Raw genomic sequence first — 15,082 nt, forward strand, 5'->3', positions numbered from 1 at the left:
ACCATCACCTGGTAGTGTTCAGACCCACCCCTGGGGAGGGGTCATGACCACATGGGGTCAGGTTCAAGGTCACTCCTCCTGGAGGGTTAACCCTATACACCGCACCAATTTGCTCCCAGATTTAAACCAGAGATCAAAGCCACAGTGGGAATTCATTCCACTTGAAGGAATACAAACACAGCAATTTCATTTTCCCTTTGTCATTTCGCAGTTTTCCAAATATGCTCTATGAAAACTTTTAAAGGAAAAATAATATTACCTGGTTGGCAGTGGCTGAGAAATTTTTACAAGGTGTAGGCTCCGACTGACATGCTCTCTCCTGAATAAAAAACAAGCACAGAAAGCACAAACTTTGCACTGAAATTCCTTGTGGCAACATAGCCCAGCTCTGGAAACAGCCATCCCATAGCAGATACGTAGAATAACACTGATCTAAGGTTAATTTAACGTTCAAATAACTCCTAGACCACAGCACAAACATTATCAGTAATCATGTAACCACAAATAGATTTTCTTGTGGGCCAGAAGAAAGTTCACAAGAATTTGTGGTTTGGTTTTTTTTCTCAATATATTTCAAATATTTCATTCCAGTATTGTGGTGGAGAGTTGCACAGGCCCCAGATGACCGTGTTTACAAATCACAGTATCACAGTATCATCAGGGTTGGAAGAGACCTCACAGATCATCAAGTCCAACCCTTTACCACAGAGCTCAGGGCTAGACCATGGCACCAAGTGCCACGTCCAATCCTGCCTTGAACAGCTCCAGGGACGGTGACTCCACCACCTCCCCGGGCAGCCCATTCCAGTGTCCAATGACTCTCTCAGTGAAGAACTTTCTCCTCACCTCCAGCCTAAATCTCCCCTGGTGCAGCCTGAGGCTGTGTCCTCTTGTTCTGGCGCTGGCCACCTGAGAGAAGAGAGCAACCTCCTCCTGGCCACAACCACCCCTCAGGTAGTTGTAGACAGCAATAAGGTCTCCCCTGAGCCTCCTCTTCTCCAGGCTAAACAATCCCAGCTCCCTCAGCCTCTCCTCATAGGGCTGTGCTCAAGGCCTCTCCCCAGCCTCGTCGCCCTTCTCTGGACACGCTCAAGCATCTCAACGTCCCTTTTAAACTGGGGAGCCCAGAACTGAACACAGGACTCAAGGTGTGGTCTAACCAGTGCAGAGTACAGGGGCAGAATGACCTCCCTGCTCCTTGTTGTTGTCCCCCCGAAAGGTGTTGCCCTGCCCAAACTTGGGGAAAACAAATTAAGAGGGACAAAGGAAGCACAATAAGCTTGGTGCCTTCAAGTCTGACCTGCCTGCTTGAAGGTTGAAGTAAACACATTGTGTAAGCTCACGCACCTAGGGTGGGGAATCCACCTGACCCCTCTCCATATTTGGGGGTACCGGACCCCTGGATTTCACCTTATTTGGTATGTTTTGGACTGCTGCCAGACCCTTATTGGACAGAATCGTGGCCAAGGACCATCAATCTCAGGGTCAGACCTCATAAAAACAGACAACTCAGTGTTCCTGCCACCTCTCCTCTCCCCTCCCCTCCTCCACCTACTGCTTCCAGCCGCTTTTGGGACCACCACCGCTGCATGATTCCAGCCCATGGCACCTCGCACCAGCCCAGGGAAACTGACCAAGGTGCTCCCGGCCAGCCGCCGCTCCAGCCTGCCGCTCCCAGCTTGATCGTGCCCGTGGAAATCCAGACAGCGTGCCCCAATAACCCCTGAGCTGAACTATTTGAACCCACGAGGGTTATCAATGTGGCTTTGCCACACTTATTTGGGATCACCGAAACTGACTCCAGCCAGTGAGTAACTGAGCAACCTTGATTTAAACCAGCATAGACTCTCAGTAACTTTACCCGTGGCACCTTTACTTATGCCACTAGACTCTCTCTATCTAAACCTCTCCATAACCTCTGCTAAATTCCCAATTTTGCTGTAAATAGGCATTCTGTAATATAATTTCCCAACCACATACAAAGAACTTGTGTGAGGTAGCTGTATATAGTTTGGGGAAGGGAGGGGGAACACTGGTTAGACCACACCTTGAGTACTGTGTTCAGTTCTGGGCTCCCCAGTTTAAAAGGGACGTTGAGATGCTTGAGCATGTCCAGAGAAGGGCGACGAGGCTGGGGAGAGGCCTTGAGCACAGCCCTATGAGGAGAGGCTGAGGGAGCTGGGATTGTTTAGCCTGGAGAAGAGGAGGCTCAGGGGTGACCTTATTGCTGTCTACAACTACCTGAGGGGTGGTTGTGGCCAGGAGGAGGTTGCTCTCTTCTCTCAGGTGGCCAGCGCCAGAACAAGAGGACACAGCCTGTCGGGGTACGGAGGCTGGCGAGAGGCGAGATCGGGGTACTGACGACTCGAGACAGCAGCTTCTAGGCATCTGTGCATCAGTACATCAGTACAACTTTATTAGGGTAGTGCAGCGTCTTATATAGTGCTCAGAGGAGGTGTTTCCAGCCAGCCTGGGGCTGGCAGAAGTGGACAGTACAGATTGGCCCCAGGTTATGTGTAAGGCAGAGATAGGTTACCTGTGGTAAACAACCTGTGAGTACCACCCAGGGGGGCTGGCCAGGGTCAGCCCCCCTTGGGGCTGCGTCCACCCCGGGGGCCGGCAGATTCCACCCCCTGACAGCTGTGCGTGGGTTGCTCATGGTTGCCAGCTTAGGCCCCTGGGAATCAGTAAGACCCAAGGACACTTCCCATCACAGGGCCTGATGTTTACATTTCATGCTCCGCTGCAGGAGAAAACTTCCCACAACAGCTTTAGGCTGTGCCAGGGGAGATTTAGGCTTGAGGTGAGGAGAAAGTTCTTCACTGAGAGAGTCATTGGACACTGGAATGGGCTGCCCGGGGAGGTGGTGGAGTCGCCGTCCCTGGGGCACTTTAAGGCAAGGTTGGACGTGGCACTTGGTGCCATGGTCTAGCCCTGAGCTCTGTGGTAAAGGGTTGGACTTGATGATCTGTGAGGTCTCTTCCAACCCTGATGATACTGTGATACTATGATACTATGATAATATTAAATTATTTAAACCCTTTTAAATTTGGCCTCATATTTCTTCCCCCCAAAGCCCAGACAAAACCCCTTCACAAAAAGTATTTAATTTCAAAATAGCCAAAATGGTATGTTTCACCTCTGTCATTTGAAACATTCTGCTACCTATTATAGTATCAGTTACAGTATCCTAGATAACTTGAAAAGTTTTTCCCTACATATTAAAAACCCACTTGGAAACAGGAATTAAAGCGAAAGATTTGAGCAGAATGATAACCTATAGACAACTCACATGACGTTGTTTAAGTAATGTTTTTATCACCATTACATCAACAGTCTAAAACAAATGAATGTATTTCTGTGAAACTTTCATTTCACAGAACAGCATTTCCTTCCAGAAAGATGTTGTGTCAGGATCATTTTTAAAGAAGTTGCCTGTAGCATTTCACTGACCTCTGAAATGCAGCAGCCTCAGAGAGTGCACATCCTGTACAGTACACAGCAGTATTTCACAGCTACTAGAATCATAGAATCATAGAATCAACCAGGTTGGAAGAGACCTCCAAGATCAGCCAGTCCAACCTAGCACCCAGCCCGAGCCAGTCAACTAGACCATGGCACTAAGTGCCTCATCCAGTCCTTTCTTGAACACCTCCAGGGACGGTGACTCCACCACCTCCCTGGGCAGCCCATTCCAATGCCAATCACTCTCTCTGCCAACAACTTCCTCCTAACATCCAGCCTATACTTCCCCAGCACAACTTCAGACTGCGTCCTCTTGTTCTATTGCTGGTTGCCTGGAAGAAGAGGCCACCCCCTACCTGGCTTCAATGTCCCTTCAGGTAGACTTAATGTCTATATTCTGCTTTCAGAAGTACAATTACAGAAAGGTGGATAAACCTCACCCAAAAAAAACAATGGGAAGAGAATGTGTAGATCAGGTGACAAAAAAATAACAAATTCCAAAGCATAGGAAGTTCCATGTAAACAGGAGGAGGATTTTTTTCACTCTGAGAATGATAGAATGCTGGAACAGGCTTCTCAGGGAAGTTGTGGAGTCTCATACTCTGGAGATTTCCAAAACTTGCCTGGATTTGTTCCTGTGTGATCTGTTATAGCAGATCCTGCTCTGGCAAGGGGGATGGACCGGATGAGCTTTTGAGGGATCTTCCAGCCCCAGCCATTGTGATTCTGTGATCTGCACAGATTTTTGAAAGATGCAGAATCTTAGATCAGACTTTGCAGCAAGCTGTTGGATAAACTCTCCTGAGATCCTCCATCTCTACTACTGGAGATGGTATTTCTTCTGGAAGATAGTAGGTCTGCCAATGGATTAACTCTCAGACCTCTCCTAGCCCATCAGATGTAAACACATCTCACTTAGAATCATAGAATCAGCCAGGGTTGGAAGGGACCACAAGGAGCATCGAGTTCCAGCTCCCCTGCCATGGGCAGGGACACCCTACCCTAGATCAGGCTGCCCACAGCCTCATCCAGCCTGGCCATAAACACCTCCAAGGATGGGGCCTCAACCACCTCCCTGGGCAACCCATTCCAGCCTCTCACCACTCTCATGCTCAAGAACTTTCTCCTCACGTCCAGTCTGAACCTACCCATCTGCAGCTTTGCTCCATTCCCCCTAGTCCTGCCTGAAAAGTCTTCCACAGCTTTTTTGTAGGCCCCCTTCAGATACTGAAAGGCCATGAGAAGGTCACCTGGGAGCCTCTTCTTCTCCAGACTGAACAGCCCCAACTCCTTCAGTCTGTCCTCATAGCAGAGGTGCTCCAGCCCTCTGATCAACTCAGAGGTCCTTCTCTGGACACATTCCAGAACATCCACATCCTTTTTGTAATGGGGGTTCCAGAACTGGATGCAGTACTCCAGGTGGGCTCTCACCAGAGTGGAGTAGAGAGGGAGAATCACCTCACTCAACCTGCTGGCCACACTTCTGATACAGCCCAGGCTCTGGTTGGCTTTCTGGGCTGCAAGTGCACACTGCTGGCTCATGTTGAGCCTCTCATCCATCAGCACCCCCAAGTCCCTCTCTTCAGGGCTGCTCTCCAGCCACTCACTGCCCAGCCTGTATTTGTGCTTGGAGTTGCCCTGACCCAGATGCAGGACACTGCATTTGGACTCGTTGAACCTCATGTGGTTGGCTTGTGCCCACCTCTCCAGCCTGTCCAGGTCCCTCTGGATGACATCCCTCCCCTCTAGTGTGTCTACTGCACCACACAGCTTGGTGTTGTCAGCAAACTTGCTGAGGGTGCACTCAATGTCTCTGTCCATGGCACTGACAAAGATGTTGAAGAAGACTGGTCCCAGGACTGATCCCTGAGGGACTCCATTTGTCACTGGTCTCCACTTGGACATGGACCCATTGACAGCCACTCTTTGGGTGCAGCCATCAAGCCACTATCTTTTTCCACACTTTAAATGTGACAGTTGCAAGAAGGCAGGCAGGCTCTCTGGGGAAGCCATATGTACTCTGATTCTAGGGCAGCAAGGCAAACAAAAGATTTGTTTTCTCTGAAACTTTGATTCAGAAAACACTCACCTGGTGACTATTATCGTTAGTATTGCTTGGTCAGAATGCCCTGTGAAGACATAAATGGCTGCAGGCTTGGCCAGAAGGAACATAAAGTCTTGGGTCTATTCTGATTGGGAAGTGTACAAACAGGGCAGGAGGTGAATGTATCAGCAGAAAAGATTTGTCATACTCACATGGGTCTGTTACTGTAGTACCTTTATATTTTAATACAAGAGGACTCAGATTCTATGATTCAGATCCTTGCTTCACAGGAAAGAATTTAAGTAAAAGGCCATAAAGGGATTTTGTGGCAAAAGGAAATTTAAGTGACGTATTCCAAGCTCTAAGCTAGTGCCTAACCATTGCTCTGTACTTTTTCAGGTGAGATAATAGACGTGAAAAATGTTATACCTAAGTAGAGGTGTGCTGGTTTGAGGCTAAATGGAATATTTTAATGAGAGAAATTAGGTCACTGGCTGTGACAGAGAAAGAAATAGCGATGTCTATATCACTCATTTGTTCTGCTGAGGAACATAAATAGTCAAAATATAAGATAAGGCACTCACTTCTCACTAACTTCCTCTCCGTCAGTCTGTGTGTCTGGCTGCATCTTGACGTAACTCCTCTGCATGAAACCTGTGTGACCTGATCTAACCATTTCCTTATAACTCCTTGTTGGCTTTTGACATCTCACCTCAGATCTCTGCAGATTTATAACATGAGCTATACTGAGCTTTATTTAGTTATTTCTGAGGTAAGGGGTGAGGTGGTGTCTCGGTTCTAATTTGAATTTCCAGAGACTGAAATAAATTTGATAGAAACAATAACAATTTTTTACAGTGCCCTTCCCTCTTCCCCCTTCTTTCCCAAAAGAAAGGGATTGGATGTAGAGAGAGAGAAGTAAGCACACCCAAATAAATGAATCTCACTCGATTTGGAAGCTGAAAAGTTTAACAATAACTTGAAAAGGTATCTGAGGTAGGGAAGTTACAAAAGGTATAGGGAAAGGAAAGCAAATGTATAAATACAACCCAATTTTGATGGTGATGGCTTTGTCTGCCTCATGGGTGATGGCCACGTGGTAAAACAAAGAGAACCAGGAACAAGATAGTGATGGTGGTAAGCAGGGAGTGCAGAGAGAGAGAACAGGAATTCCCCCTGCTTTTATGGATCTTTAGTAGGAAGGGAGAGTGGGCTAACCATCACCTGGTAGTGTTCAGACCCACCCCTGGGGAGAGGTCAAGACCACCTAGGGTCAGGTTCAAGGTTACACCCCCTGGAGGGTTAACCCTATACAGGTGGAAAGGAGGGGATTTGATTGGGAGTCTTCCTGAGCAGTCTGGATGCTCAGCAAGGATTTTGAGCATCTGTATTACTTTTAACTGGCATATAATTGTAAATATCTGTATATATTGTGTATATGTGCTTGTAAATTTGTGCTATGCTGTAAAATATAGCTTCATTCCTTAAATTCCAGATGGATGAGTTTGTCAGGTGAACTGGGGGTGGGAGGGAAAAGCTCAAACCATGACAAGAGGTTTAAGGATTTAAAACAGCACCAAAATTTCTTGTAGGCAGTTGAAGAGGCCATGAAATAAGAATTTTTCTGTCACCATTTTCATCACCCCAAATGCTTTACCATAGTAAACCGATTTTTATTTGTTCTACTAATAATCTCTACAGAGATGACAGGATAGGACACAAACACGGTTGGCACATGTGCACTCACAAAGGAAAGAGCACTGAAATCAATAAGCAAATGGCAGCATACCTGCACAGGGTTGTTGAGTGTCCTTGAAGCTCTCTCAATGAAGTTGAACTGATTGGCAAGCTTCTGCTCTTTCACTGCTGGAGAAGGAGGCTCTTCAGCCTCTGCTGCCTCTGCCACTTCTGCCATTCCTGAACCCTCTGTCTCTTCTTCTCCTACAACCTGCGAAAAAAGAGAGCAGTGATTCCACCATGAAAGAATCAGATACTCATTTTTTTCTTTAGATGCACTTTTTAGGCAGTTTTTAATCTAGCAGATTGTCCACCCATCCAAGCCATGAGCAGCCAGTTTCTCCAGGAGGATGCTGTGGTGTGGGAATGCAATGTGAGAAGGAATAATAACAAGAAACTTTGACCTTGTTTCCCATAGCTGCTGGCTACCTTATCTATGGAAGGATAGGTAAGTGGACATCTCATTAATGACACAAATAAGGTGTGGTGTATGTAAAAGACAGGGTTGTTCTTGTCTAAAGGAGGAATGGGACCTGGGGGGTACTGATAGGTAGTAGGCTGAAGATGAGGCAGCAGTGTGCCCAGGTGGCCAAGAGAGCCAATGGCATCCTGGCCTGCATCAGGAACAGTGTGGCCAGTAGGGCAAGGGAGTTTATTCTTCCCCTGTACTCAGCACTGGTCAGGCCACACCTCGAGTACTGTGTCCAGTTCTGGGCTCCTCAATTGTGGTGAAGGGTTGCAAAGCCCTCATTTGGACAGAATTGTGGCCCAAGGTCCGTCAATCGTTGTCCTGGAGTCCTGTACCCCTAAATTCCTCTTCTGCCCGGACTTCAGGGGGAAAGGGGAAAAGCCACCTGGTTTCCCTCCCCCCTCGCCTGCCCTGCAGCCGTGAAGGGGAGGACTGCCCCGTGAGTTCCCGCACTGGAGCCAGGCTGGGATTGGCCGTGCGCTTTCGCGCCTAAGGTGTGGTAACTCTGCCCTTTGTCTAGTGAAGGTTATAAATATTGGGGATCTTCCCGCCTTTGGGGTTCCCGCTTTGGAGTTTGCCTGTGCCTGGACGTATGTGTCTGCCTGAGCTCACACACTCCCCTGTGCCTGGACTGCAGAGAGACCTTCAAGCATTTGCTTTCCTATTGACACCTTTGTGTGCCTAACGACCCTTAACGACCTCTTAACAATTCCCCTGCAGCCGTTGAAAAGAAGAGGAAGACAGACCGCAGGAGTCAGCCTGAGTGAGTTATTTGGCTCAGCTTAATTTAGTAAGAAACTGCTATTAATTAATAGCTGAAGCCTTTTCCAACTTCTGACTTCCAAAATAGTCAGATTATTGACGATGTCCTTGTAGTTTAATTCTCAGGCAACTGAATCTGTTTATTAAACTAAATTAATCTTTGTATATATAGTTGTGGGGGCGGGTTTTTAGGAAAATAAAAAATAACTATTTTTGATAAATTCCTGACTCGGCCACATATTAATTCCTGCTCTCCACAACAATCGTGGGGTCAAAAGTCCACGGCACCAGCCCAGGGAACTGACTAAGCTGCTGTCCCAGCCGCCGTTCCTAGCTGTGGGAAGATTTCTCCTGCAGCGGGGCATAAGCTGTAAACATGAGACCTTGTTTTGGGAAAGGGTCCTTGAGTTCGCAGGCACTGTGAACACCCCATGCACACCTGCTGGGGGCTGACCCTGCCAGCCCCCTAGGGTGGAATTACAGGTTGTTTTTTATGAGAAGTAACCTATCTGTGCCTTACACATAACTTTAAGCCAATCTGTATTGTCCACTTGTGGCAGCCCTAGTCTGGCTGGATACACCTCCTCTGAACAGTATATAAGACTGCATTACTTTAATAAAAGCGCTCTCTGCACTTGCACTGCGCTGATGCATCCCACGCTCTGCACATGCATGGCCTGACACGACACGACGCGGCGCTCGCACTCGTATTCACACCGCACCAGACAGCACTGATCGAACTGATCCGCGCCTCGCCAGCCTCCGGACCGCCAACGCCCAGCTTGGCTTGTACCCGCGGAAGCTCGGACAGCGCGATCCAATAACCTCTGAACTGTTCCAATCCACGATACTTGGGACTTTCAAACTGACTCCGGACAGTGAGTAACTGAGAAACTTGATTTAAGCCAGAATAATCTCTCAAAAGTCTACCAGTGGATGTTTCTGCCACAGACTCTCTTCCTAAATCCTTTTCAACTCTTTGCTAAAGTCCTAATTTGTTGTGCATAGACATTCTGTAAAAATAATCTCTCAACCGCATACAAAGAACTTACGTGGGGTAGTTATAAATAAGTTTGGGGAAGAGGGATTCCTAGCATATATAATATTAAATCTTTTAAACTCTTTAAAAAATCGGCCTCGTATTTCATTCCCCCAAAACCCAGACAAAACTCCTCTGTGACATCAATCCAGGAGAGATGTTGAGGTGCTGGAATGTGTCCAGAGAAGGGTGACAAAGCTGGTGAGGGGCCTGGAACACAAACCCTATGAGGAGAGGCTGAGGGAGCTGGGGGTGTTTAGCCTGGAGAAGAGGAGGCTCAGGGGTGACCTCATTGCTGTCTACAACTACCTGAAGGGAGGCTGTAGCCAGGTGGGGTTGGTCTCTTCTGCCAGGCAACCACCAACAGAACAAGGGGACACAGTCTCAAGTTGTGCTGGGGAAAGTATAGGCTGGATGTTAGGAGGAAGTTGTTGGCAGAGAGAGTGATTGGCATTGGAATGGGCTGCCCAGGAAGGTGGTGGAGACACCGCCCCTGGAGGTGTTCAAGAAAAGGCTGGCTGGGGCACTTAGTGCCATGGTCTAGTTGACTGGCTAGGGCTGGGTGCTAGGTTGGACTGGCTGATTTTGGAGGTCTTTTCCAACCTGGTTGATTCTATGATGATTCTATGATTCTAATGTGTAAGTGTGTGCTCTATGCTCAAGACTCTATAATGAGAGCCAGAATGATCAATAAAAGTCTCCGTTAGAATTCACATTGAATTGTGTGGAGCCCACGTGGCATCACTCTCATCACACTGATCCGTGTAAGCTTTGATCACTTTCTCCTGTAGCAGCTACACACAGAGCTGGGCCTACAAGTGGCCCACCAACTCCCCCACAAACCATTAGATAAGAGCATGCACTGTTCAGAGAAGTGAAGGGATAAGAGGCAGGGGGAAGTGCAGTCAAGCACTATCTTTTAAGCTCAGGATGAGGTCTCACCAGGGCAGAGCAGAGGAGGATCTGCTGGACACACTCTTCTTCATATGCCCCAGGATTTCATTGGCCTTCTTGGCCGCAAGGGCATGTTTCTGTCCCATGGATAACTTGTTATCCACCAGGACTCCCAGGTCCCTCTCCATGGAACTGCTCTCCAGCAGATCACCTCTCAGCCTGTACCAGTGCAGGTTACTATTCCTGCCCAGCTGCAGGGTTCTGCACATAGCCTTGCTGAAACTCATTTGGTTCCTCTGTGCCCAGCTCTCCAATCTGTCCAAGTCTCGCTGGGTGGGCGCACAGCCTTCAGCTGTATCATCCAAGCCTCCTAGTTTGGTGCCATCAGCAAACTTGCTGAGCAGACTCTGTTTGTCTGTCCCCTCATCAATGTCATCAATGAAGATGTTGAACATCACTGGACCCAGCACTGATTCCTAGGGGACTCCACTGGTTACAGCTCTCCAGCTCGACCTGGCACCATTGATCACCACTCTTTGAACTCTCTTTTGTAACCAGTTCCTAATCCACTTCACTGTCTGCTCTTCCTGAGCTTGCTCACAAGGATGTCATGGTAGATGGTATCAAAGGCCTTGCTAAGGTCAAGGTAGACTACATCCACTGGTCTCTCTGAATCTACTCCTTGAGTTACAGCATTATAGAATGCTATCAGATCAGTCAAGCACGATTTCCCCTTGGTAAATCCATGCTGACTCCTGATAACCTTCTTGTCTTCCAAGAGCCTTGAGATGCCCTCCAGAAGGAGCCACTCCATCGAGATGGAAGTGAGGCTGACTGGTCAATAGTTCCCTGGAACCTCTTTCTTGCACTTTTTTGAAGACCTTGGACTTCTTGTCCTTACTCTATCACTGCCTACTCCCAACAAATTGCACTGGTATTTGATATAGTATCTGGATAAAGGCAGATGTGGTGTAAGGGACCTCATCTCCTTACATAGGTGTTTCAGACAAAACCAGCCAGAGAATTCCAGCTGCTCAGAAGAATCTGCAGCATCTCACCTACAGCAGACATCTCAGGTATAGAAGAATAATTTACAGGACCTTCTGAGCAAGCCCATTTTATAATAAAGGAATTTCAAATCTGGTAGTAAAAATAAAAAAGACAGCTCTTAGATGACTGTGAAGAATTACCTGAGTATCTCCTGCGCATTCTTCACCTTTAATCTCTGCCTCTTCAGATGTTGCTGCAGAAGTCTCAATGGGAGCCTTTTCTGATGACAGAAAGGGTAAGTGAGTAAGCCCAGGATAACAGGATATACTATTTTATGTTGTTCAGATCCTTCTATCTTCTTAAGACTTAATATACAGATGCATCCTTTCTTAACACTATCTCATTAGACAACAAAGTAACCTATCCTCAATTTGCTGAACAGTTAATGTTCCTACTAAAATGACACTGTAGCAATTCCAGATGGATTTTAAAAAAGAAATTATTTTAAAAAATATTCAACTCCAGTCAAGCTTTTGAAAACTACTTTTGATCTGAATAGCTTTGTTTTCTTGGTATCCTTTCATCTCCAGACCTTTCTACCCTCCAAGAAAGGCTACAATTATGTACAAACATGAAGAATGCTTTCAAGGCACATAGAAATTATAATATGATTCCTTCTTTTTTTCAAATGGAAAAAAAATAATATACTAGTCTTGTTAGAGAATGATGAATGTCTATGTTCCTTGAGTGCTAGTGATTATAGCACCTTGAGTGCTAGTGATTATAGCACCAAGCTGCCTAAAACTATGTTTTGGAACCTATGAGAAGTACTGCCAGCAACAGCAATCTATGCTTCTGTGGCACTGAAACTATTCCACACTTTGTCCTACTTGAAATCATCATGCACATTTTGTTAAATGTAAAATAAGCAAGGTACTGACCCTCTGGAGCTGCAGGTAACCACTATTCTCAATAGCTCATCCAGTTACCTGGTGTCTAACAGTTATCACCACCTTGAAAGGACACCCTTTGTGGCAGAACTTCTTTCACAATCAGCAGAACTATCAGAAAGACACCAGACAGTACACCTTTCTCTGCTGAAAATTCAAACTTAGAGCTCTTGACTAACAAAAGAGTGCTTTACTTTTTGATTAAGGTGTCTTTCTGACTGAAAACATTAAAGTGGCTACAGTAGCTCAGCTCAGAGGTCCAACTAGTTCAGTATCTTGTATCTCATGCTGTCTAAAAAGAGATGTTCTGGTAAGAGTGTAAGAATTGGTCAACTCTATGATAGTTTCCTGAATCCTCACCCAGCCTCCAAACATTTTTGCTTTAATACTTTAAAGCACAGCTGAAAGTTTTGAAGAATGATAATAAGTTTAGATATATGTGCCAAATTAATAGCAGTGAGAAAAAAGAAACAAAACAGCTCTGAAAAATTCAGTATTGGTGTTCACATGGCTCAAAAAGCACACAGAGTTTACTACACCGTTGCAAACATTGTTGTTTTTTATGGGTTTCTTTCCATGAAGGGATGTAAGCCAAAATAGAAGCTGTTCAGTTCTATGGTCATAAAGTGTGATCATTCATTCCCTCATATTGAAAAAGTGGTACCAGTGCCTAGATTAAAATTACTGTGGTTTCAGATAATAAACCTACCTGCTGCAGTGGTTAGTCTGATAGTCTGCCTCCTGCCTTCATCTGAATCTCTGAGTATCAGGTTTCCATTCAAAGAGAAATGAATGGCCATTTGATCCACATGGCTTATTGGCTTGTATGCTCGTTCCTACAAAGAGGTATAAAACAACAAAATCAGCATAGAAAAAGAACATTTTATAGCACAAATATTCCTAAATTGCTAAAGCTAAGAAGACCCATATTAATAAATATATGTTTCTTATTGCTGAATTCACATGGAATTTCTTACAGCAAGTATTTATGTCCCAGGACACTGAGAGTCATACATCAGGAACATGAAACCTCTCATTCTTGACCACTACCACAGCAAGTGAGTTTCATTATTGTTCTAGGAGACTTCTTACTACACAGCACTTCCTATGAGACACCATGTCCTGTTGTGCTGATATCCCTGAATGAGTTCTTTCACCTACACAAGAACAATGTCATAAGTAGAAAGCATCTCTGATCTGGAGACAGCACAGACTCTTAGCACCATGCCCAGGTTACAAGCACTGTACTCATTCTGTCATTTGATGGTAGTTTGGCTGCCACTTGCTTGTGGACCACTGTAAAGTTCAGGAACACACCTAGGCTCAAACTGTATATTAAGATTTTGAGCACACTTAAAAGCAATCAAAAGCCACTGCAGAGCACAGGTACTTCAATAGTTCCTTCTGTACCAGCCATAGCATAGAACTGAGCCCACCTCAATCACTGTGCAAGATTTGAAGATACGAATCATTCATTACCTCTTTCTACTCCATAAATACAGAAAACTTCAACTCCAAATGAAGTGACCTACTTGCTTCAGTAAGACTGATTTCCTTTCTCTGGTGATCTCATGTAATGGTTGGTCAAACTACTTACAGTCTCACAGAGATGATACAGGTTCAGTAATAGTTGACCAGATTGTGTGTGTCTGTTCCCTGCCTATGGCTGTGGACAATCAAATGCCACAGCTGTCTCGGTGTCTCTCCTTTAGGGGGTGTAGCCCTTCCAAGGGAGGAGCAGGAGGCAAAGCCATCCTGTACACACTCTCAGGAGGCTGCTCCAGGGTAATGCAGCATATGCTCTCCATACACAAATGTAAAGGTGTGACACTTGTATATTTTCTGCAGCCATTGATGTACCTTCCCCCACTCACTCCTACTCATCATGAATACAGCTCTTGTTAGCAATTTCACAAAGCACATTTTTGAGCTCCGCTATAATTCAAATGACTGAATCTCGATGTGAGGATACTGACGCATAACTGTCTTACAGACTGAGTACAGCATTGTGTTTTGTCCTCTAACTGTCACAGAATGGAGAAAGGAACCACTCCAGCTTAGTTGCACTAGTAACAGTCACTGTCAGATCTTGTACTTCTGAGCAGAGATATCAGAGCTTTCAGATTTTCAGCCTCTGCAAAACCTTTTTAGGAACTATTGGCAGTACATACAAAACAGAATGAAGCCATATTGAAAGGAAATGTACCTGGTTACAAATCAAAGGAAAACCTCAAACCAGTTGATTGCAGAAAATCACATCCTGGCTTTTGAGCTCAAGACACACTTACCTTAAAGCTGTATCTGACGATATTCTGAGGAGCATGGGGATTATTAGCTGTCAGGACACGTGTAAATTCCTCTTTTAATTGCTTTGGAATGGAAATAAAATTACATAATAAATAAAATTCTGTTATTAATATAACATAGAACATACAAAAATCATCAGGTTTATTGTTATCTCTGTGATTTTCAGTTTGCTGCAGTTACCTCATGTGCAGCTGATGCCTCCATAAGAGCAATGTCTTTCTATTGAAAACCAGCTCAGGGTGGAATTCAGAACAGCCATCCTGCTTCCCCTATCACACTAGTTCAAAGGGCTTTCTTGAGTTTCTTCACTGTCTAAGCTATGGCAGTGCTTGAAAAATGATAGCTACATTCCATAGAGCAAGAAACACCTGCGCCTTGTACCCACTGACCCAAAATAGGGTAAAACCCAAGCTCAGTAGTAGTGC

At 45.6% G+C, this 15,082-nt stretch overlaps 1 protein-coding gene across 2 annotated transcripts in view; it reads right to left on the reverse strand.

The window, feature by feature from the left end:
• DNAI1 (dynein axonemal intermediate chain 1) overlaps window positions 1-15,082 on the reverse strand; it is a 248,859-nt gene that overhangs the window by 202,090 nt on the left and 31,687 nt on the right. For both annotated transcript variants that reach the window (XM_064140660.1, XM_064140659.1), the window contains exons 4-8: window positions 14,639-14,719; window positions 13,060-13,186; window positions 11,601-11,680; window positions 7,299-7,457; window positions 260-319 (exon numbers count right to left, since the gene is read on the reverse strand). In XM_064140660.1, coding sequence (XP_063996730.1) covers window positions 260-319; window positions 7,299-7,457; window positions 11,601-11,680; window positions 13,060-13,186; window positions 14,639-14,719 — 507 coding nt within the window. The remainder of the gene's footprint in view (window positions 1-259; window positions 320-7,298; window positions 7,458-11,600; window positions 11,681-13,059; window positions 13,187-14,638; window positions 14,720-15,082) is intronic.

Source organism: Pogoniulus pusillus, chromosome Z (assembly GCF_015220805.1).
Source record: "Pogoniulus pusillus isolate bPogPus1 chromosome Z, bPogPus1.pri, whole genome shotgun sequence".
Taxonomy (NCBI): Eukaryota; Metazoa; Chordata; class Aves; order Piciformes; family Lybiidae; genus Pogoniulus; species Pogoniulus pusillus.